Source organism: Biomphalaria glabrata, chromosome 1, assembly GCF_947242115.1.
Source record: "Biomphalaria glabrata chromosome 1, xgBioGlab47.1, whole genome shotgun sequence".
NCBI classification, from domain to species: Eukaryota; Metazoa; Mollusca; class Gastropoda; family Planorbidae; genus Biomphalaria; species Biomphalaria glabrata.
In genome coordinates, this window is record NC_074711.1 from 6,911,913 (window position 1) to 6,937,676 (window position 25,764).

The 25,764-nt window shown below is 34.7% G+C and overlaps 2 protein-coding genes and 1 long non-coding RNA gene across 4 annotated transcripts in view; 2 read left to right on the forward strand and 1 right to left on the reverse strand.

The window, feature by feature from the left end:
- LOC106056634 (extracellular matrix protein A-like) overlaps nucleotides 1-4,607 on the reverse strand; it is a 24,024-nt gene extending 19,417 nt beyond the window's left edge. Inside the window, exon 1 of the mRNA XM_056019001.1 lies at nucleotides 4,477-4,607. The gene's annotated coding sequence lies outside the window, so the exon portion shown is untranslated. The remainder of the gene's footprint in view (nucleotides 1-4,476) is intronic.
- The window catches only part of LOC106056635 (protein Abitram-like), a 17,375-nt gene extending 4,532 nt beyond the window's left edge, over nucleotides 1-12,843 (forward strand). The window contains exons 1-6 of one of the 2 annotated variants that reach the window (XM_056019026.1): nucleotides 4,437-4,570; nucleotides 10,575-10,617; nucleotides 11,529-11,655; nucleotides 11,763-11,909; nucleotides 12,438-12,586; nucleotides 12,758-12,843. In XM_056019026.1, coding sequence (XP_055875001.1) covers nucleotides 4,489-4,570; nucleotides 10,575-10,617; nucleotides 11,529-11,655; nucleotides 11,763-11,909; nucleotides 12,438-12,563 — 525 coding nt within the window. In that variant the 5' untranslated portion in view covers nucleotides 4,437-4,488 and the 3' untranslated portion in view covers nucleotides 12,564-12,586; nucleotides 12,758-12,843. Of the gene's footprint in view, nucleotides 1-4,436; nucleotides 4,571-10,574; nucleotides 10,618-11,528; nucleotides 11,656-11,762; nucleotides 11,910-12,437; nucleotides 12,587-12,757 lie in introns of those variants that run through there. The other variant, XM_013213448.2, reaches the window with a different exon arrangement.
- Nucleotides 12,844-15,817: 2,974 nt separating this feature from the next.
- Nucleotides 15,818-25,655, forward strand: LOC129924474 (uncharacterized). The gene is made up of 4 exons (XR_008776409.1): nucleotides 15,818-15,931; nucleotides 20,569-20,770; nucleotides 24,553-24,593; nucleotides 25,308-25,655. It is a non-coding gene; the product is annotated as an uncharacterized LOC129924474 (long non-coding RNA).
- The last annotated feature ends 109 nt before the right edge of the window (nucleotides 25,656-25,764 follow it).

The window sequence follows — 25,764 nt, forward strand, 5'->3', positions numbered from 1 at the left end:
CCAGTATGGGATCATTAACATCAAGGATTTCACCAAAGAAGTCTAGGTTTCTTGTGAAAATACTAAAGGGATTACTAAGGCATTGATCTACTTGGGCTAGAACTTCTTTAATGACTGTGACAGCCCCAAGATGAGAAACAGCTTGCGCACCAGGCGCAATGTAAAATTTTTTCATCCAAGGGCTTGTCAACAGTTTCCCTACCACACCCATAACAAAAAGTTGTTTCTTCCCAGTTTCACTATTGAGGTCACTGTGCAGGCAACTTATCAGCGATCCAGAGGAAAGGGCAGGGGATTTTAAAAATGATAATATTTGGTCATAATGAAGGACCAATATTCCACATGTATGAAAAAAAACGTGCAAACGATTTCCCCTATACCGTGGAATAAGGCCCTTGGGTAAGTTTTCATTTAGTAGAAAGGAAATAAAATTTTTGGGGTCACCCTTTCCATCTCGATATCTGAGTTTGTCTATTTGTAAGACAATGTTGCCTGCTATGCAGTCACTCCCAATAAGGCTGCTCCTTTCTGTCTGCAGGGACTTAAGTGCCAACCTGCAGCCTTTTGAAATACTATCAAGTGGGTGCAGGTGGCAATTAAGTTCATTTAAGGTTTTACCCCATAATGCATTTAATTTAACTATGGAAGCATGATTTACTGATGCCCGGTCTGACATAGTGTTGGAAATATTTTTGATAATTTGATTATAACTAGTGGAAAACTCTATCTTATGGAAATCAGAATAAACATATGCTAAATTTTTTATAGATTCAATTAAGTGTTTTTCATAGTCCTCAGCCCTCCCACCACTCAACTGATCTAAAGCTATAACAAAAGTATCAGTTGGAGTGGTGAGATGTACTGAATTGACAAGAACACCCTCTTGGGTTGTGGCATCAAACCCAAGAGTTAGATGTGGTGTTTTCATGGCAACTTCAGCGGCTTGTAGGTCTGAAATAACACCAAGTTCTCTTACAAAGTTGTCTACTGATGTTCTGTGAGGGACACAATCAAGAAGCACACCCAATCTCTGTGATAAACTACTAACTATAGGGGAGATGGAAGAGGTTGGGGCTTGGTATAAAATACAATTAAAAAACATTAATCTTGTCATAACATCATACATTTTCTTATTTTTTTTAAGGGACCTAGCTTTATTTTCTTTTAATTCTTTAAGTTCATCTTCAAGATGTAGTTTATCACTTTGAAGGGATGTTATGATTGCGTCCTTCACAGCCAATTCTTTATTGAAAGATGATTTCATTTTTTTTAATATCTCTTGATGTTTTTTTGTTTGCAAAATACATTTTTTACATTTTAAAAAACTTTGTTTGCCAGAAGCAATTTCATATTCATGCAATTTTTTTAATAACCTATTAATTCTCTCATTTTTTCGGTGAACAGACCGTCTAAGATTTTTAATAAGGTTAGGCTGAGAATTGATTTGAGATTTTAATAAACATATTTTTTTCCTATATTTATTCTTGTCTTCACTTCTTGCCTGGGACACAAAAGAAAGTCGTCTTTTTAAATGTCTTCTGCGAGGGGTTAATTCATCATTGCTTCTTAAATTTGATGAAACAGGATTTATTTCAGTTTGCTGTATAACTTTTGTTGGAGTTAAATCAGGGTTAGAAGCAGTTGTGGTAGGTAACTGATAAAAAATTTGACAGCAAATGTTTTGAATTTCAGACAAATATTTTGTTATATTATTTTTATACTTTCCAAGGGTGCATTGAATTAAATAACGAACTTTTGAAATCAAACATGGATTAAATGGGAATCCAAAAATTGAAGCAACACTTTCAGCTGTGGATGTTTGAGAGGAGTGATTTTGCAGATAAATTAGGAGGACATGTCCTTTTAGGCATAGTTTATTATTGTCATCAGGTGTAAGTTCAGAATAATTAAAATTTTCATAAAGAAATTTGTAGAAAATAGTGTCTTCAATATTTGTACAGGATGAAAGCTTTCTTTTTCTTTGTCTTGGCATGATATCAGTTAAAGAGTATAGGTGCGTAAGTGAATAATCCAATGGAAAATCTTAAAATAATTCTTGAGAAATAATTGATAGTAGATTGTATTGTAGATCTAGTAATTAGGTAAACATTGAAGTTGATTCTATTGTAGCTCTAGACCATCTAGTAATTAGATAAACATTAAATTACAATCTATAGAAATTATATAAAATTTAAGTAGCCTATATTAATCATAGAATTAAATAGTCAAAAAAAAGGTGCTGGTATGCCGTACCAATGTGTACTGTCAAAAAAAAAAAAAAAGCCCTGTATATATATATATATATATATATATCAATGGCCTGGGTGACACGATGATCATTATGTGCTGCTATATCATCACTTCTATCATACTCATATAGCATTAGTATGATAATAATCATAGCAATCAGAATGATTAACATATATGTAAAAATGTAAAATGTAAAAATAAAAAAATTCTAATCAATCTATCTAGATATATTGAATGGAATATATACTAAAATGTTTTACATGTTTCGGATGTTCCTTCAGAGTTGAAGATAATTACTTCCTAGTCCAAACCTCCCGCAGGACGATGGGGGATGGAAGCGGGCAGGGTTTGAACCCGGGACCATCGATAAATCTGAACGACAGTCCAGCGTGCAAACCGCACGACCAGGCAGCCATCCATACTAATATAGATATATTAGAGCCAATATCTAATTCTAATATGAATATTAATTAAGATTACAGGATAAAGCAATCAAACTGTCTTAAATAAAATTAATCAGATCTACTGATCTAAAGTAGTCTACATCTAGTCAATCTAGTATAGAATTCTAACTAACTAGATATAGATAGGCCTTCTTTATGTAGTTAGATAAGATCTACTTTAATACATAATTTAGTTAATACAGTAGTTGAGTAGTATAAAATATAAATATAGTCAGAGTAGATATAATAGAAATAAGAGTCAGTAAAATAGACTGGGCTGGGTCTGTATTAGAACTGTAATTAGTGTAATATTATTTAAAATTTTATAGACAAATTGTTCTAAATTAAATAATAGTAATACTAATAGATCTAGTTTTTTAAAGACATCTAGCTAGATCTATATAGATCTAGTATGTATTATATAGAACTAGAGTCTATATATATATAATATAGATCTATATTCTAGAAAGTCTAAATAAATAAATAATAGATCTATAATCTATATTATTCTATAAGTATAATATAGCCAATGAATTAGATTAGATTATTTTAGATCAAGTAATTAGATAATTAGATTTAGACTTAGATTATTAGATCATTAGTAGATATAGATTATAGATTAGTCTGATTAGATATAACATTATAACATATAAATTATAATGACTAACTTAGACTAATGATATTGATATAGATAAACTTTGATAAAGTAGATTTTAGTAGTGTAGATCTAATCAAGACTAAGTAAGTCACTAATCTATTCATGATCTATCAAATCAAATTCAATAGAGTAAAATAGTTAATCTAGAAATGTCTAGTCAAGTCTAGTATAGAGTCTAGATCTAGATTTTGTTTGTGCAGTAATTTGATTCAAAAACATTTAGATCTAGATCAAGATCTAACTAAGCAGATCTAAAATTCACATATAGATCTAGACTCTAGACATCTAGATCTAGATATCACTATTTCATTACGAAATGTAAATACTTAAATAGATCTAGACTCTAGACTAGATTCTAAATGTTTACACTTGACTACAGACAAAAAGGCTAAAAATAGTTCATTGTTGTCACGTGACCGTAATGATAAATTGATTTTTTTTTCACCTTTTAACATGTAACATGCTTGAGCAAAATGCTAATAGAAAAGACATAACCGGCTATATAGGAAGCAGAATAAATTAAATTAATAAGAAAATGCACGTGTAACATGACTAATTCAAAATATTATTTGACAAAATGGTTTTTGGATGCAATCATTTGCCAAAACTGAAAAACCTCGAGGTCTGATCCATTGCCGCCATTTTTTAAAAAAAGTCACATTTGTCATGATTTGTTGCCTCACAGGAATTTAGACAAAAATCGCATATACCAACATATTACAATGAAATTTGCTCAACTTACGGCCATTTAAATTATCTTCCAGAATAAACAAACTTTTTAAATGACAAAACAACCTGAAGCACGTATTAGATCTACAAAATGACGAACTTTTTACGAAAGTTCGGCCAAATAAAAAAAAAACACTTTTTTTTTTAATTTCATTAATTTTTTTTTTAATTATTGTAAAAAAAATATTCACAAATAAAAAAACTAGTCTAAAATGCTTCATATACTGACTGGTTCTTCATTGTTTAGTTTAAATCAATAGCACCCTTAATTTAATAAATATAAACATGAAAAATGGCGTCGCCACTTTTCCCGCGAGTCGAAAACTGTCAACATCCGGGAATTTCGCATAGCTACATGTAGTAATTTGTACTGTAAGACTGCTTGAACAAACTTACATTTACAAACTCATGAAACTGTTCTGTCTGGAAGAGGTCAATGCCTGTGCCATGACTGTCGACATAGGCTATGCTATGGCTATGACTATGTTAAGTATGTTGAATCTAGATCTAAGATTCTGATATATTGCTATTTGTATTTCCGATGAATCTGACACTCCGGGCGCATGGGCTAGAATACAATAAATAAAATACATGGCAGAAGGCCGAGCACATCGGGAACCCCACCATTTTCCTATGTTTTACCAAGCTAACCATCGGGACTCGACATTAGTGTAATGGTCCCTTGAGGAACGGTGTATGGATTATTGACAGAGACATGGAAGCTCTCTTTCAACTCCGCACTGACTGTGCACTGCAATGGGAAAGCTCTCGCATTCCCTTAGACACTCCCATAGAAGCCATAGGAGTTTTGTTTTACTATTCGTTTGGCCTAATCACTTCCTCAAAGTGATCATTTCCACCCGAGTGCTTGTTGAGGCAGAATAGTGTACCCCGTGTAAGTAGAGCCTTGTTGAGCGGTAGATCTAGATAATATAGATCTAGAATATTCTAGAATCTAGTCTAAAGATCTAGATCAGAAGCAGTCCGTTGTCTGTTAAAAAATGCTGTTAAACTTTTACTCCTTCAGTATTAGAATTTAAAACAATAATCAAGGTGAATAAAATTATTAAAAAAAAACTAATATGAATATAGGTATATTATTTAGAAGTTATGCAAAATGTTCAGTAACACAAATTTATTACAAGTGATGTAGGTATCTGGCTCCAGACAAATATAAAAAAGTATTATCCGGTGCAACCCTAATATGTAGATCTTGCTCAGCTGATGCATCATGGGGCTTTACAATTATTTGACAATAGTCTTAGTACTAGAAGCACCATCATTCATGTGTATGAGGTCAAAAAAGGATGTTGTTATACCAGTGCACTTTTACGCAAAATAGAACTATGATCTTTCATAGGAATTCAAAACTAAAACACCATCCCAAACCAAACTCACCCACCACTAGCCAGATCCACTCCTGTTAAATCTGCTAAAACTAATAAAACACCATCATTAAATAAACCTACTAAAGAAGTAATACAAAAATACCTTAAAACCTTAGTAATCAATTTTCAAAGCATTAGGAACAAAACAGCAGACTTGAAAATTGTATTAGAACATGAGAAACCAGACATAATTGCAAGAACAGAAACTTGGCTGCATCCTGAAATTTATAATGCAGAAATTTTCAATAGTGATTATGACATTTTTAGAAAAGATAGGGTAGATAATCACGGAGGAGTTCTTTTAGCAATAAAAACACTTTTATAGCTGAAGAAATTACCTTACCTAACTCAAAAAAATATAGAATCTACATTTTGTAAAATCAACACCACCTCAACATCCCTAATAATAGGCAGTATTTACAGAAACCAAAATTTAGTTTAGAGTACATGCAAGAACTATGCAATCAGTTAACTACACTTAAAGAAAAAAATAAAAATGCAGTTTTTTGGATTATTATTATAGCGCCATTAAAAGGCGAAGATAACTTAACACATAATGATAATGAAACTAAAGCTAACATCCTAAATAAATACTTTGCATCAGCATTCTCAGCCCCAGGAGACAAAGACATATTACTTAATTTGAACCAAGTAGACAAACACATAATATGTAGCGACATCAAAAACCACTTAGACAAATATAATGTCCTTACTCCATACTAACATAGCTTTAGGAAATATAGATCATGTGAAACACAACTAATAGGACTAATTGATGATTTTTCAAAAGGTTTAGATGATAGTGAGCAAATAGATGCTATCTTACTAGATTTTTCCAAGGCTTTTGACAAAGTTCACCACCATAGTTTGCTTAAAAAATTAAAATATTTTGGCATTGATGGTCCATTGCATCAGTGGATTAAAGATTTTCTGATAAGGAGAGAACAAACTGTAATAATAAATGGCTCTAAATCAACACCAATAACAGTAAACTCAGGTGTACCTGAAGGAACAGTCTTAGGTCCACTACTATTTTTAATTTACATATAAATGATTTACCATATTGCATTAGTTCAGGAACAAAAGTCAGATTATTTGCAGATGATTTCATGATATATAGAACAATAAAAACAACACAAGACACAGAAATTTTATTAAGAGAATTAGATGAATTACAGGAATGGGAATCCAATTGGAGCATGTCTTTCCACCCAGAAAAATGTCAGTTATCAAGAGTAACAAAAAATCTAAAACAAATTAATTCCACTTATATAACACAGACTAAAAACGCACATGTTGGCGAAAAGTGACGTGTGTTTGGCGCGTTTAATGTCTAGGGGATGATTGTTTTTGAAATTATCACACACTAACCCGTCAGCATATAAATCGGGAGCAGGCACGCAACGAGACAAGCAATGAAAGAGAGATACAAGTTAAAATATGAAGAATATTTATTTACATAAATATTTACATAAAAGAATAACAAAAGGGGAGGGTTTGCATCTATCTCTAATTGATACTATATTTAATTATCACTCTTGCACTTAATAAGAGAGTATGTCACTTTGTCTTCTGAACTTAGCTGGTTGTCCTGTTGATGTCGCAGCTGGCCGTGATCCTGGCTTGAGGTTCTGCAGCTGGAGGTGGCGCTCTAGCGGATAGAGGGATGCCGGGGATACAGTTCTTGTGGAGTCTCAATCCAAAGTTCTGATATCTGTAGTGGGCACAGTAGGGTGGGTGGCCGGCTACCGTGGGCACAAGGTTACTGCGGGCAGAGCGGATCTGCCGTGGGCAGCGTAGTGAGCAGGATATGTCCAGTGAGTTGCAGAGGGTTAGCGTAGCTATGACGTCTTGCACAGATCTGGGTCTATAGGGACGTCGTACCTAATAAGTTGACAGGTGGGCTGTCGAATAGGCAGGCAAGTAGAGCCGATAGCGCCAAGTAGTAGAGTTGAGTAGATCCACGTAGGCAGTAGATGATACTCAATAGCAAGTGGGCAAGTGATTCGATAAATAGGCAGATAATGCCAAATGAATAGGCAGGTGATCCAAACGAATAGTTGGGTAGATCTCAGTAGGCAAGTGTAGTGCTGAATAGCACTAAGCACATAGGCAATAGGTGATTCTCGATAGCAAATAGACAATTGACTAGGCAGGCAATGCCAAGCAAATAGGCAGACACCTGAGGGAGGCACCAGGTATTCCTCTAAGAGTAAGAATAAATGAAGTAGTCCAGACTCGATTGACAGCGATAGAGAAATAAGAGGGTCTGGCTTGATTTAATCTACCTTATATACAGGCCTGGAAAATGTGGGCGGAAACAGGAAATGTCCTAGGCTTAAGATTTATTTTACTTGTGGGTGAATCCGACAGGAGTCGCACCTTGGAAAGGTCAATAGGCGTGTTGGTCCGAGTGATCTCCTAGATCAAAGAGAGACGTGGGAGAAAGAGAGGTGGGGGAAGAGTGACTTGCATTCCACCCAAGGTGGTGTCAACTGCGCCCATCAGACATCCGGCCGGTAAGATCAAAGAGACTGTATTTATCTTTACCCCGGTCAAGGGAAGATAAGTGAAAAGCCGCCAAGGTGGTGGACTCAGTCTAGTGAGACGAGGAAAAGGTGGGGCAGGTGAAGAAAATGGGGATAGGACGGGGAAATAATTAAAGTAAAATAAATAAATAATGATAAATAATAATTAGTGCTGTGATAAGTATGAGTGACTCTGACAGCAAGCTTTTGACTTGTCACACCTAGGTGTTATAATAAATGAAAAATTGTCATGGAATCCCCATATTGATGAAACTAAAAAAAAATCAAACAATGCTTTAGGGTTTATTAAAAGAAATTTCTATAAATCAAATAAGAACATAAAACTAAAATCTTTGTTAGGCATATAATAGAATATGCATCCTCTGTTTGGGACCCTCAACTCAAGAAAACATTAAGAAACTGGAACAGACACAAAATAGAGCAGTGAGATTTATAGCAAATGAATATTCATATTTGACTAGAGTAACACCTTTAGTAATGTCACTAAATTTAGAAAGCCTTCAGGATAGAAGACTTAAAAGTAAAGTAGCAATCTATACTATAAAGTAGAAAGTAAGGCGTATGTATGTATGTATGTATGTATGTATGTATGTTAGGAATAGAAATAAAAACTGCTTGACCAATATTGATAAAACTTGGCAGAAATGTTCCTTGGGTACTAACTTAGACCGTAGTGTATGTATTGTAGCCCTAAAACAAACTTAAGACTCTCAAAAAAAAAAAAAAAGTTGACCAACTCTATTAAAGCTATAGTATTATATGGATCTAGGCTTTGTTTACAATGTTGACATGAGAAAAGATCAAAAGGATTTAGATCTAGATCTAATTTTAAGAACTACACTTTGCACATATAGTTTTTTACTTTGACACATGAAAGTACAAAATATAGTCTATTGATTTCATTATTTAATAAAATTAACCTTTAAATTTGTGTTTCAAAAGCATTTTTACATAAATTCGTTCCATATATCTGCGAATTCAGAACATCCTGACTTACTTATAATACCATTCATTTAACATATCGGGTAAACCCGTTTTAATTGTAATTTATATCCTTTTCATCTATCGCTCCTTTCATTTTTAATAGATATGAATGTATCGGCTTCGATATTTTCGTAGCAAAAGAGAAAAACTTGAAAGGATCATTAGCTAAGTTTAACATACATCTAAATCCAATCCAGTGGCTTGGCAGAATTTAGGTCTTTGGTTAATATGCATGCCTAAATGCATGATTAATAGGACGTAATCATCTTCTTTTTTGAAGTAACGTCTGTATATATAAGATAAGATAAATGGATCGTGAGTCATTCTGCCATACTATTTCTACCATATTCATCATGGATAAAATAGTTTGTGTGTAACAAGACAAATGGGGGCATTCGATAAGGCAGCTTTACTCTAGATTTGATATCGTAGACTAATTTTCATCAATCAAACACCCCCACCAAATTTTTTACAATGAGCCTTTATATTTTATTTTGATAGCTATGTCAGAACTAGTCACTTTTTTTTCCTCTTGGGCAGAAAGATTAGGATTAAGGAGCTCAGCTATGGTTCAACCCTAATTACAAAGTTGTGTTCCCCTTTCAGACCTTGCAATCTGTAGGGCAAATGATGTTAAGGTCATCTGTTTCTTTGGCCTATGGTTAGCAAGTAGGGTGTCATGTGGCCAGCACAACAATCAACTGCCTTTACTTTTCCCAACTAAAGTCAGGTACCCATTGGATGGACTCAGGGGTGCCCTAAAAATTCAGAAATTTAAAATTCCAGTCTTCACCAAGATTCAAACCCAGGACCTCAGGTTCGGAAGCCACCACGCGCCCCGAATTACAACATATCTAATTTTTATTGACAAATGAATGATGAGTTAATAGATGTTTTCAGGTGTTTTTTTTTCTTCTAGAACTAGCTTACTGAGCTATAATAATTCAAATGCAAAATATGTCAGTGTCTTTGCTTAATGAGTTCAAAAAGATTGCTTTACTCTATATGATAGATGACATGGGTCATCACATGGCAAAGAAATGCATCATCATCATGCATTGTAGCTTTATTGTGGTTGTACCATAAATATGAAGTAAGAATTTAGGAAAATAAAATGGGTATATCTGCAAGTGATTATAAATTCTATATATGTGTATGAGTATATGTGTGATATTTTTACAAAGCTTATATCAACTCACTCCCTCTGTCTGTTTGTCTGGTACAGATTTTTACATGTTATTTTTCCCACTTTCCATTCTCAGATCAAGTTGAAACATTGTCCATAACAAAACATGAATGAAAAAAAAATTAGCCAATTATTAATTAACAGTAATTAATTAATTTTGTATTGTATAGAAAAGGAAAATAAATCTTACTGTATTGAGATATATGGCTGTTTATGTGCAGTTCTTTCCCTTATATAAGTTTTATGTTGTTATTTTTTAAAAGTATTTTTATTGTTTAGGACTCATTATGCTAAGTAGCAATATTCTGTATGCTGCATTGGGTCACATTTAGTGAGTTTAGAAAGTGTACCTTTAAGTATTGTATCATATTCTCTTTCTCACAACAGATAATAAATATGAAGACCAGTTGGTTTTGACTCATTCTAATAGGTAAGTGATTATAATTACTTACATTTAAAGTTACTTTTGAAATTTTAAGGTCACTACAAAGGCTCTTAATTTTTAATAGCGCATGTTCTATCATTTTCTGATTTGTACTAGAGGAGTAAAACTGTTTTATTTTGTAAAGAGGAATTCAGGATATCAGATTTAACTTTGGAAAATATGTGTCCCATTAGCCCTTTATCTATAAAGAATGGTGTAAATCAGCAGTATGTACTTGCTCCTACACTTTTCACAATCTTTTTTAAGTAGTACTGAATAAATGAAACCCACATTACAAATAACCATTTTCTGTTGAACACTGGGTTTGGAATGTTTAGAGGCACTACTCATTGCCCCTGATACAACAGTAGGTTATAGGTGCTAAAGGTTAATTTTTTGATAAGCTTAAAAGAAGATGCAGCAACAGACATTTAAAGAACAACTTAGCCATCATTTTGCCTGCACTGGCATAAAGGAAAACACCTGTCAGCAAATGACTTCTGAAATAGATGAACTCTTACAAAGATCCTGGGACACATATATTAGACCAAAAAAAAATCCTTGCTGAAAACAGTTGCAGATGGCAAAAAATAAAATAGATCCTCAGTGATCTATAGTTTTGTCTGCACTAGAGGTGATAAAATATGCAGGTTGCAACTGGTTCTACATAGTCACATGAAATACTGCATTCTTCCATAATCTTCAGATTCTAAGCCAATGCTTATTATCTTTTTATTGGTTTTGTAGTTTGTGTATTTTTACTAGTGGTCAAGATTGTGGTAAAGTGCAGACCTATCTGTGACCTACATATTTTACCACATTTTTCGTTCTACACATTATGCAATGACTAATAAGAAAACATACTTTTAATTCAGGACTTATCATGCAGGTTAACTTATTTAAAATCTCATTTCCAGAGTTTGTGTTGTCTGTGTAGCAAACTCACATCCTTTGATTGAACAAAAGAAATCAGTGACATCAGTCAGCTTTGGTGAAGAAGGGTGGAACAGATTAGACAACAAATTTTCTGGGAAATCTAAAAGGGTAATGTATTTTTTTTTAATGAGTACCGGTATACCACATTTTAATTACATTCATATTTTCAGATTGTAAACAAGAAATACCTTGACAACTTTTTATTTTTTGTGTAGGGTGCACAGTGGTTAGACTGCAAAGCACCTTTGTGTGAAGTTACATGCAGCGATGGTACTAAATATACATTGGTTTGTTGTGTTAAAGGTCAGCTTATAGAGGTGAATGAAAATTTACAGAAAACTCCCCAGCTGCTTATTGATAAGGTATTATTATAATTTTTATGATCCTTTGAAATTTATTTACCTCAAATCGACAAATAATCAAATATTCTCTTTTAAAATATTATAAACAGCATTGCTTGATTTTATGCCAAGGAATATTCAATTTACAAATAATTACAATTCCTCTATTCAGCTTGCAAATTCATGGGATCAAAATGATGGGGTCAATGTGTGGATGTGGTTCTTGAAAATAGCTCTAACAATTTTCTTAGTAATTTCACACTTAATGTATATCTTTGGGAAAAGAATTATTAGCTATTTGGCATTAGCCGTATAAAAGAGGAATAGTCTTTATTTTTTTTAAATTTTGTTTTGTTTTTTTGTTTCTTGTCATTGACTTTTTTTTTCTTCTAAAAACAGAATTTGTATTTTGGCTTTACAATATATAATTTTCTAGTTTTGCTTATAACCTTTTTTTTTAATTACTTTTTGCACTTTGAAGTAGGATTTTTATTTATCTATTTTTTGAGTTTTTAAAATATTTTTTCATGTATTTTCTTTGGGTAAAAGCCTCATGGAGAAGGTTACTTAGCTGTTATATTACCTGGCTTAAAGTGGTTTGAGCATGAAATGAAGCAGTTAAAGTCTGAGGAGGACTACCAAAATGAGTTGGAAAAAAGACTTCATAATTCTTGACAAACAAATTGGATGCCTTCATTGTTAGTATAAAGATGTTATTATGTTGTTTTTTTAATGGCATTTAAAAAAATATTTTTTGATTAGAATTTTTTTGTTCCAATTTTAATTAGTTTTTCTTTAGTTGAATTCAGTTGTTTGTGACAGCTTTGCAACTGTTACATTATTTTCTATTTTAATTTTTTTTTTCACAGGTACATTTAAACCTATACATGGTCATTGACATAATTAGCCATTTATGAGTTTACAATTACAGAGCTGAATAAAACTCTTAAACTTTTGTATTTGTTGATATTATTGTTGTAATGTGTAAGGTATAGCATGTCTGTTGTTATATTTTAACAAAAATTTCTCATGTCCACACTGCATCATGTTCCACATTGCAAGCTTTAATATTTAGGGGAGATCCTTTATCCTTTTGCATTTGAAAAGAAAAGATCTAGAATTCTTCTTAATAGTGTTCTCATTGTTAGATTCTTAGAGTGTACTGGCCAGCCTTATTTCTCCTACACACTATCTGTACAGTTCTCTGCATTTTTTGGAAGTCTCTTTAAGTAGCTCTGAGGTATTCATACATCTAACCTTAACCTTGATAAGATGAAAGATACTGCAAGATACCCCAAGGGGGGTGCGAACCACAGGTTGAGAACCCCTGGTCTAGGCATTAGTAAAAATGTACTATGTTTAGTACACTGCTCTAATGCTGTGTGCTTCAAAAAGAGTCAGGAGCAAGTGGATTCATGGATGAAAATTCAGTAGAATTGTAGGCCCTATAATATTAAGGTCAAAAGTATTTTGTTCTATCAAATTATTATTTCAAAGCTTACAAATGATTAGTATAAGTATAATAGCTTACAATTTACAATAATTATACTCTCTTAAACTAAAGCAATGCTTAAATCACAAAACAGCTCAATCATTTAAACAATAATTGATGTATACTTTTCTCTACACTTCAATCTCCTTATTATTTAATCAATGATTTTGTGCGATATACATTTGTCTATAAATGGTATTAGGACGAAAAGAAACAATGCTCAGTAAGTACCTACGATATATATTTATAGAGGGAGAGTAGGTAGGTAAATGTTATTTGTCTCATTAAAAAAAAAAAGCTCGCTTGCAGAAGACTAGAAGTACATGTTAAATACACGTGTTAACGAAATTTTTATTTTTATTACTTTTAGTGAGAGATCTAAATGTGGGTGTTAAAAAAAAGTCAGAAACGTATAAGGGAGGCAACTTTCCTTTTTAGCTGTTTCTTAAGTGGGGGGAAACAACCCCTAAAAAGTCAATGCATTAAGATCTATAATAAAGCATTACAATCTTCATTGCTACCGTAACCTACTCACGTGTTAAAAAAAAAAAAACTCCATTAATTGAAGCATTTATAGATTATTACCCAAACGTGCACTTTGCATGCTTTCTCATAACCTGCTTAGCCAGATTAAAGGGATGGTCGAAGAAATTTTCCCAGAAGTATGCAATTTCATATCACTGGTTAAAGTTAAATGGTCACACTTTGAAAACTCTGGATGGACCTTTACAATTTGTCACATTGTTTAACCATCATATGTAGACCTGAAGGTTTTGGTCTGAATGCTAATATACAGCAAGTGTAAACTCCAAGAATGTTCTGAAATCTACAGATGTAAAATACTAGATCTAGACTAAAGATTCTGCAAAGTTCACTGACACTAAAAAGACTCCTGGCCATCGTGAAGCACCATCAACTTCATAAAGTAGGGATTGATTTGTTTGTTACACTATTATGCTTGAAATATGAAGTTGCAGTTATTAGGTTACATAGATTCAGATTATAGAGCTTGTTTACAAATGATACACAGGAACTTTCTAATTCCCGCTTATAGGCCTACTATTGAAGTAAAACTAAACCGTAAATAAATCAACGTAATATTATTTTTTGTTTGTAATTTCCATGGGTTCTTCTCTGATGAAAATATTTCATTTTAATAACATGGACCATATAGAGTTATAGACTAACCTATAACTATAATCTCTTTTCACTTTCGTCATGATGTTACCATACACATAATAACTACGATTCCGCATCATTGCGCTAGGCTTAAAGATACATTAATTTAAATTTTTTCAAAATTATATAGGCCTATGCTGTGACAATTAATAGGCCTATAGTTGAAATCATTCAGATTTTGTTTTCTATCCCTCAATAACAACAACAAAATAACTTTCAATAGAAAAATCTTGTACAATGTTAAGTTAGAATAGAGTCGAGATACACACAAAAAATAAAAAAATCCATAATTTCGATGGTCTTAGGCGACTCCTGGCAAATTGTCATTCGACCCCCCCCCCCCCAAGGGGGTCGCGAACTACAGTTTGAGAACCCCTGGTCTAGGCAATAGTAAAAACGTACTATGTGTAGTACACTGCTCTAATGTGTGTGTTTCAAAAAGAGTCAGGAGCAAGTGGATTCATGGATGAAAATTCAGTAGAATTGAAGGCCCTATAATATTAAGATCAAAAGTATTTTGTTCTATTGAATTGATTATTAAAAGCTTACAAATAATTAGTATAATAGCTTACTATATTTACAATAATTATACTCTCTTGAACTAAAGCAACATCAACTTTATAAAGTAGGGATTGATTTGTTGGTTAGACTATTATGCTTGAAATTCACAAAGTTTTATAGCTTCTTATGCTCTTTAAATGTTACACCTGTTTAGTTTATAGGGCCAAAAAGTGAAAATGTATTTAAAATTTCAATAATCGCTCAATTAAAAAATGTTTAACGCTCCTCTTAAATTTAGTATTAAAAGTAGGCCTACGGTTAAAAAAAAAAAACCCATAAGATTAACGTTTCTAGTGTTGAACCACACGTAGGCTATAATCTGAGGAATATAAATGGAGACTATTTGTAAACCATAAATTAGGTTATTTCTTACTAACATTTCTACATGTTGTGCTTCTACACAATGATGAGCGAAACCACTTCCGTACTCTGTTTCCAACATTTTCTAAATACTTTTAACGCTTTGTGTAATAAACGTTTCTCGAGATGAATAGCTCTTCAATTCACCGTGACAGGTCTTGAGGGAAAAAAAAAAGTCCGCATACATTCTTGGTACCAGTACATAAGTTTCGTTAACTCAATTTTGTCGACACACATTCTCAAGTTGTCTTGCATATTCATAGTACTTCTGTTTTGTTAGTTATTTGTTGTCCTTAAAGTAACACAAAATAGGGTTCTTAAAAAATGTTTTCATAGCCAGATATTTTACTGATATTCCATTTTATTTCAGCTCTGATTTTTACTGTTTTTCACATGGATAGATATGAGGCAGTTAGGCCCATTGAAACTGATAAGAAACAGATTTGTAAAGGTGAAGTCTATTTTCACTATTTAAAAGGCTAGAGACAATAACATCAACAGATCGATGGTATGGTTTCAGTAGGAATTCTAATCAGACGTTAGAAACAAAACAAACAAACAAAAAACATTTTAAAAAATGCTTTTAAAAAACACAAAGCTTATATTAAGTGTTATTGTATTAATTAGTTTGGATCAATCTCATAATTATGTACACATATGTCCTAGACATAAAAAATCTGTGCGATTAGAAATAGTTTTTGTTTAGCTTTTAGCTTTCTCAATGCGCTATGATCCTATTTCCAACCTCTACACGAACTGCTTTGCAAATGTTGATAAGAAAGTGCTGTGCCACAATACCTGCGGGATGCTAAAATCGTTACACTTTATAAGAACAAAGGCGACAGAAGCGACTGCAACAATTACAGGGAAATCTCCCTCCTAAGTATTGTAGGCAAAGTCTTTGCTCGAGTGATACTTCCCAGGCTACAAAAACTCGCTGATCGGGTGTATCCAGAATCACAATGCGGCTTTCGCTCAGGGAGATCCACGATTGACATGATTTTCTCCATCCGCCAACTCCAGGAAAAGTGCAGAGAACAAAGAGCGATCTAGTCAGCAGAGAAGGCCTCTTTAAAATTTTACATATTGTTACGAATCTCACTATCCAGGCTCTCTGCAAACTGCACCATACACCACCAACTTAAAGAACTTGACAACTCAGGGCTCCAAAGTAACGTAACACTTTAATAGTTGAATAAATAACAGCCAATACTGTACAATTGGCAACACGTACACTGTACAAATATCTCTCCGATAATAGCCGTACCGCCGTATCAACTCTTGCACTGGCCTCTCCGTCTCGTTCCGGGCTTGCACTGGGTTCAACAGTTCAGGACTGACTTCACACACTAGGCTCGTTGTGTCGGACTCGATCGCAGACCAAGATCAAGACGCCAGCCGTCTCAACTGTACTTGACAGTACTCCGCACTGAACCGTCGTAATGCTCCGTACAGAACCACACCGCTGAACTGTGCTGTAGTCGACCGGACTGTTGTGGACCTTCTGTCGTGAACCTCTTTTCTGAACCGTCTTGACTGCGACACCTCCGCTCTTATATATGGTCCCTACTGGCCTTCTCGAACCGGACAGAACGCCGCTCGACGTTTCTAGGTGGTCAGATGACTACAACTCTCGTGACGCTCCTGAGCTCTGTTCACGACGTCGATCCTTCCCTAACCGTCCTGTTGACATTCGACTCGGCTGACCGTCGTAACCCGTCACGGTTGACCGCTCGTCTAGCGCTGGCCTGGGGCGATTTGCGTCGACTGACTACACTCACACCACTACCCCCATCTGTGCCACCACCAGGTTTATAACAATATAATAGGCTGTCCACCCAAGCTACCAAACGTAATCGTATCTTTCCACCAAAATATGATGGGTACAGTCATGGGCGTAGCCAGGATTTTTTTCGGGTGGGGGTTTAGGGGGGGGGGAATTTTTCTCCCCCCCCCCCCCCGCGTGAAAATAAATATTTGTTTGTATGTATGTGTACATAATCTTTATTACATTCTGACCCTTCATTATTTCGGAACACGTTTATTGTGCCCTAGAATAGGTTCTTCCTGGAGTTAGTGGAAAAATTGTTGACTCCCAGCCATTGCTAGTAAGGGGGTCTGGGGGAGCGCTAGGAGCCCCCCTTAGCGCTCCGCCCCGCCGCCAAGAGCACTATTTCCGGTATTGAATGCCAACAAAATGCATATTCTGAGGTATCTACAGTGCATTTTCCTGCTATTAAAAAGTTTTATTTCGAAAGCCTAGTGTGCTATTCTTACTGACTTAGACCCTCCCGCGCCGTTCGGCGCATTTGCCGTCAAGCTGTTTCCACAAAAATCTGTCACTGGTAATGTCTGAAGCCTCTTCCAACCTTCTCTTGCGACGCTCTGTCACAATCTTACTAAGGGGTCGACTCCCAGTTCGGCATAGGATTTTCTTGATTTAGACCCGATCTCTATAACTGACTCCTAAAATCTGTCTTAGCCATCTTTGTTGAGCCACATTTAGTGTTTTTCAATTTTGGCAGATGACTATTCACTGCACTTTATTAATGGAGCCCCGCCACTGGTAGAAATGTGTAACCTCTCTTGAATAGGTGACTGTAGTTTGCTTTAGATTTTATATCGAAAAGGGAAGTTTTATCGTCAAAATTATATGTTGGGGGTTTTAAAGTAAAAAACCTCAGGAATTCTTTATCAATTTTTTAAAATTCAAAACCCCCATTTAGCTTCTATCATAGAATTTGGTAAGTATGTTTTAGAATAATATTGAAGTTAGAGGGGTTTTCCACCTCAAAACGCTCTGTAGGGGGATTTTAAACTCAAAACCATCTGGAGGAGAGGAGTTTAAACTCAAAACCCCCTATTGGTTTGGCTACGCTCAAATAATTTTAGTGTGTAATTTGCTTTTTTTATATTGAAGAGGTAATTTTTAGCATCAAACCCTTCTGAAGGGGGATTAAAACTCAAAACCCATTGGGCTACGCTTATAGATTTTAGAGTGTTATTTGCTTTTTTTTTAAATTGAGGATATATTTTTTAGCTTCAAACTCCACTGGAGTGAAGTTAAAACTTAAAACTGAGTCAAAACTCATTTAGCTACGCTCATAACATTTTGAGTGCATATTTTTTTTTCATATTGAAGAGGGGTTTATCGTAAATTTTGGAGGGGGTTTTAAAATCAAAATCTTCGTTAACTGTGCTCTTGGAACTTGGAGATTGTCGTTTGCATTTTTTTTGTTTTGTTTTATAGAAGAGGGGGATTTAACTGCAAAAACCCCTTGGTAGGGGTTTTAAACTCAAACCCCCTTGGCTGCGCTGGGGCAAGTGATGGTTTAGTATTAAAATCTTATCTAAAATAAACAAAATCAAAGCAAAAAATTCATTTCGGGGAGGGGGGGGGGGGTTCCCGACTACGCCCAAGGTTACAGTGCAATTCAACGGTGCCAGCTCCGAAAGTTGCAGTATAAACAGCGGGGTTAAACAAGGCTGTGTCCTGGCCCCAACCCTCTTTGGAAAGACTATTTTCACTGCTAATCCACAACGCGTTTGACAAATCCACCAAAGGCATCTATCTCCTTTCAAGATTTGATAACAAACTCCTAAATATTGCCAGACTGAGGGCCAAAACTAAAAAATGAACCACCCTCGTAAGAGATATGTTATTCGCGGATGACGCAAGAGGAACTTCAGTCACTAATGTCCCGCTTCTCTCAGGCCTGTAAAGAATACGGCTTGACTATTAGCGCGAAGAAAACAAATGTTATGGGACCAACTGCTACAGCACCACCCTCCATCCTCACAGACGATAACAAGCTGGACGCCGTAAACGAATTCTGCTATCTGGGATCCACAATTAAAGATGACCTGTCTCTAGAAGAGGAGATTTTAAAAAACGCATAGGGAAGGCTGCCTCGACCTTCGCTAGACTCAAGCCAAGAGTTTGGGAAAACCATAAGCTAACTTCGGTGACCAAAATGGAAGTCTACAAGGCATGCGTTATGAGTACACTGCTGTATGGCACTGAACTCGTTCCATTTGAGATGTCTCCGTAGGATCTTGAAAGTCACATGGAAAGAAAAAATGTGCAATACTGAAATCCTTGCGCGATCAAGTTTTCCCAGCATCTTTACAGCCCTCAGACAACGCCGTTTGCGCTGGCTTGGACATGTTCGCCGGATGGCGGACAAGCGCATCCCGAAAGTCATCCTCTATGGACAACTCGCGACTGGTACAAGAAAAACTGATCGCCACACCTCCGTTACATAGATGTAATAAAACATGACCTCAAATCAGTGAACACCAATACTAACAATTGGTAAGATTAGCTCTAGACCGAACCAGATGGAGAGAGACAGTGACCAAGAAAGCTATAGACAGTGAAAGTACATGGGTCTCAGCTCAGGAAGAAAAACGTACAATCCGAAAAACGGCCAGCTCCTCTAACACCGAAGCAAAAGCCACCTTAACCTGCGCTATCTATGGACGGGAGTGTCTCTCCAAAATAGGGCTCCACAGCCACACGAGGAAGTGTGCTCTGAGATGAACCAAAGTCGTTCTACGACTAAAGGAGGCCAATGAAAGAATATGATCCTATCACTTGTCTGGACCACTTATGAAAGGGGGTATCTAGGTGAATGTTTCCATGATCGTTTCTTTTTTAAATGCTTTTAAAATAATGTTCCCCCAGGGCTCGAGTCCTCAAGGGGATTAATTAAACGTATACCACCACATCTGTCAAGCACGATTTCTTTCCGTTGTTCAAGATATCAAACAAACTAATTACTTTCCAATAGTTAATTAATAAATTGATTTTTTAAATTGATTCTTGTGTTGTCAGTTAACAAAAATAATTTTGCAAAATTTCAGTTTAATCCGAGAAATAACGTGTACAAACTTTTTACCATACAGACACAAAGTGAATTGATATAAGCTTTGTAAAAAAGCAGTTTTGAAATCTTTGTACATACTTATTGAGTGGTCTATGCCAACGAATAGTCGCGTACAGGTATTTATGAATGTTGTTGCTACTTCTTTTGCCTATTCTGGAATCATTTATCAAAACAGAATTCTTAATTTATTACTATTTAGCTATAGTAACAATTCTGGATGGCTCCTAATAGTGTGGTATGCAGTTTGGACTGACACAACAATGGTCCAGGGCTCAATCTCTGCCAGCTGCAATCCTCTGCCGTCCTGCAGGATGTTGGTGCGAGGACTAAATAACTTATATTTCTTAAGGAACACCCGAAACTCGTAAAACAAAACAATACTATACTTTGTATGCATTAAGGTATGTATATTTTAATCCGTTTATCTTAACTTTTCGTTTCCAGGCATGTGCAGTGTTTCCAATCTCTTCCTTTTCTATTCTTACGTTTTGAGCTGGGTTGGCGCTTGGCTAGTAGACCTAATATAAATGCTGGTTTCATTTTTGAACTTATGTTCCACTGCGCAGTGGCGTAGCTAGCAATGTGCGGGTGGTGCGGGCCGCACGGGACATCAAGTGGTGAGGGGCATCAAACTAAGGATAAACATTCTCAGTAAAAACAACATATTGTACAAATATGAGAAAAAACACGAACAACTGTATTTGAAATGTTAACTACAAATTTAATTATTTTGCTACTCTGTTCATCTCCTATGTTATTTCTTCAATGAAATGTAAGCTGTAGACCAGGTTGTATCAAATATTTACTAGATTTGTTTAAATCTCTTAAGGCGATACTCTTTTGCATACCCATTTTTTTCTGGGGCACATGGTAAATGTTGTTACTTCATTGCTCAGTACATCTCAATCGAGAGATTAAACTTCTAGACTCTAGATCTAGAATGTAGAATAATTGTTGTTGTTTATTTTCATTTTACTATGATTTTTGTTAGTTTCTTGTAAACATTAATGACCATTGAGCAATGACAGTGATATCAATATTTTTTATGCAAATTATCTTTTTTTGTTACATTTTTTTTTATTTTAGATTTTCATCACCAACTATTTAATTGTAATACTGTAATGTAAACAATATTATGATCGTTGCTCAAGACTGAAAGTTCTTGTTGGCTTGCATAGTGCTAGCTCATACGAGAGATTGTCATCCCAGGTTGAAATGGTTGACGACAGGGATCAAAGGGTCAAAAGGGTAAAAATCTGATAGTGCTACCTGAAAAGAATCTTTTTTTTTTCTCTCAAAACACAATCTGGCACTCAATGAGCATCACAAACAAGTTGAAGAAGAATTGCAATCCTAAGAGAACATTTCCCACATGTAATCCGAATCAAGCTGGCTCCGGAACGAATATGTAAATGCCTTTACAAATGCTAAACGAACTTAACATTGCCTGGCTGCCTGGTCGTGCGGTGTGCGCGCTGGACTGTCGTTCGGATTTATCGATGATCGAGGGTTCAAATCCTGCCTGCTCCCATCCCCCGTCGTCCTGCAGGAGGTTTGGACTAGGAAGTAAACTATCTTCAACTCTGAAGGAACATCCGAAACGTAAAACATTTTACAAACAACATTTTATTGTATTATTGAGACAGATTATTTCTAGATAATTTTGAAAGTACACCTAACATCTCGAAATTGGATCAATTTTCCCTAATGTTAATGCTACGTTGTCTTGTATAATGATGGTGTACTAATTCTTTCATTGACATCATCTTAATTCCTTGTCTGCTTGGACCATTCTCCAAGTTTGGCAGAAATTCGGGTTGCTGAATCTAAAATCCATTCAGTATCATTTTTACGTAGACTGGTCCGTTTAAATACCTTTGTATCAACTTCAGCACACCGATAGGATGTCCTCACCAAAATAATCGGAACTAGCCTTAATCGCTTGGATAAAACCCACAGGAGCGCCAGAGGAGAAGCCGTCAAGATGGTTATGGTTTAATTTTCAAAAATTATTGAAACTCTAGAGACATTGACTAGTACAGGTATAAAAATCTTTTACTAGATCTGAATCAGGCGGTTTATTAGTCACTATACAGCCTACATTTATTTTCTCACCTTGGGGTTTTTGTCACTTTATTAACTAAAATAATGGACACGTAAGTCTACCTTCAAAAACATGGATTGTCAATTCGAAAAGGAAAACATTAAAACATTCTAAACTAATAGTGGGGACGACATCGCTGAAGCCAGTGTTACCATTGCCGAAGCATGTGCACAGATTTGGAGATTAGCAGACCTCAAAGACGTATTGACCTCAAGAAAAATGATGGCAGGTGAAAAAGGGGAGGATTCTGTAGTAACACACAAGAAAGAACTACGGATGGAAATTTATTCTTTCTTGGATGGGATAACTCAAGAAATCACACAATATGAGCAATGTCATGATCTGGTAAGTAAGCATGAATTTTTGTCACCATCCCAACAACTGAATCCTCAGATCAAATTAATTGCGATTGACGATGAAAAAAATTGCGACTTAGTATTATCTTTTTTGTTAAATTGATTTTTTTGTTTGGCGAAGTAGCAATACTTTAAGATTGAATACAAAATAGTTCTGGGGAAAATAAACTACTTTTCTCTGTTTTATTTCGTTTTTGCTTTTTTTTTTTTTAGGGCGGGGGGGGGGGGGGGCATCATCACGAGCTGCCGCACTGGGCATCATATACCCTAGCTACGCCACCGCCTTGTAGCTATGATTCATTGGTAAGATGCTTTATTTGGTTTAATGTTAGCTAATAGCTTTTGGTTTTAGAGAGGGTATAGATTCAAAGGAAGAGATAGCCAGTCAATAAGTTTCCTTAAATTTCACTGTATGTTAAATTTCACTGTATGTTAATAGTGTTTGTTTAATCTATTCTTGATATCTGCTTGAATGCTTCAAGTGTTTTCTTTTGTAAAGAGGAATTCTATTATTTATTCAGTTAAACAAGGATTTCCAGCAGACAATTGGATATTGGGTCATCTAACTACCGAAATCATAACATTTCATTATCACTTAACTGCAATGTTATCAAATGTTAAAAGAAAGAAGAGCATTTAACTTTTAACACATATTTGTGAACTCAAGCATTTACTGATTTTCTTGGACTTAATCCCCTTTATTTAAAGTAAGACATTTACTTTGAGCCATTTTTTCCTAAATTAGCACACTTTCACCGACTAATGCATTTATTTATAGCTTTGTAACGTTAGCATTTTACTACCATTCTTTTCTCCTTGTATATTTTTAGCTTAAGTACCGCTATTTGTTGATACTGTATTTTTAAAAATAGTGTTGTGCTGCTCTCCTTTTTATTTTGAACCTATCGCCTTAGTTGATATGATATCAGTTTAACAATTGATGATTAAGAAAGTATTCTACTTCTCAATGCCCATCGACTCAGATAAGTGCGTCTGGTAGATGTCTGCATCTACACTTCATTTATCTTTTCTTTTTAAAACCGAAACGGTAGTTTTATGAGGTCAAGGATGGGTTGAATTTTAACATGCCTTAGGTAGTTAGTTGATTACTTTTTTTTTATTTTGGAACTTCTTTTAAAAATACGATTTCAATGCCTGGAAATAACTAATCTATATAGATTATCAATTGCATGCTAAAATGCATATAGTCTAGTATTAATTCGGTGTGGTCTTTGAATCATTGCAATAAGGTCAGTGTTTAACCTGGCTACATGCATCCAAATGTGATCAACAAATTTTGTCACATACAAATTAGTTTCTATCGGGTATTAAATTTGAGCTGTCTTTTCATCGTATAAGTCTGTCTTGGGTGGTAGGTTTGTATCATAAGGAAAACATAATTTCAAATTTCTATAACACGACTGGCTTCATCAATTTGTAGAATGGCTGATGAGCTATTCGTAACACAATTTATCAAGTTTTTATTTTGGTCCAATCTTTTAAAATTTGTAATATTCAATGAACTCTGCGTCTTTTTAGTTCCTGTTATCTTATGTGTCCTCACAAATGGTTAAAATAGCTCCTCGGTGAAAATGATAACTGACATTTTTTTCGAAGCATGTGAACTTTATCCTACAATTTTTTAAACGCTCATTTAAAGGTGATTCGCCTTTCTTTTTTTTTTTCTCTTTGCCATGAATCTTCACACCCCCTCGACTGTCAGTTTAACGTCGTAGAAGTTTAAATACCTATGAATTGCTGAAGGTGAGCACTAAAGTCAAACATTTAAAGAATTTCTCTTTGGAATGAGTTTTCATGTCACTCAAATATATAGAAAAATTAGGCAAGTGCGCAATAATACGTTTATAGAATGTTAATGTTTTACCCCAAACGTACATTAAAATGAATGAAATCTTACATTTTTTGTTAAATATTTGAACATTTAGTGTTACTCTTATAGAAAAGTGCATTTGAACTCTTCTTTTTGTAATTATTCATTTAAAATGCTTGAAAATTGAAAAGATTTTTTTTTTTACAAATTGATCACAATTCACAAAAGTCTTCTGCACCCAATCTTGTTTCAAAAAATGTTTTAGTTTGTTTGTTGTTGTTTTTTTTGCTTTTTACACTTTTCTGGAAAGGAAAACTTTAAATGAAGGCCGTACAAATTTCTGACCATTTTTTGAATTCCAGATACTTTTGTACTTTATTTTTTTACCTGTTTTTTTTTTTTTTGTGATTTTTTTTTTGACTCCCCCGCTCTGTTCTATTCTAAGAATGTTCTTAGTTTTGAAAACTATTTTGGACATTGGTTATTAACCTTTAACCTTGTTTTGAGCTTAAGAAGGCATTCCGTTAAGCACAGTAAAATTATATTGCTAAAGACAGGAAAACAAACATGTTGAGTTTCACGCAGTCTTTTGTTTTTTTATTATTGCATATACTATTTTTTTTTTTGTTTATTTATTTTAAACGAAGAAAGCAGAAAAAGGGCCTACCCCGAATAATTTGGCGCTGAGATTGTAAGAATTATCAGTGTCGAGATTGTAAGAATTGTCAGTGTCGACATCATCTAATATGAAGTGACCGTTCGCAATGGACCCTTGCCACCCAGTGCGCTGAACGGCGCAAGGGGACCTATGTTTTGGTAAGTCTATAGAATCTTTAAAGATCCTCAATATTTAACTTACTTTAACCGATCATTCAATTATAGGTACTTCAGTACTTGTCGATAAAGTTTTAAATTGCACTTTATAACGGATGTGTGTTCGGTGAATTTGGAGAATTTTGTCACTAAATTTCGAAAAGGTCTTTAAATATCAAAGAACGAACTACGATTTAACTCCACTCATCGAAGCTGTTATACTTCTGTAAGGAGAGTATTGCGTGACTAACATCGCCCTTGAAAGTAATAAAAAGCCTTCTGAAAACCCCT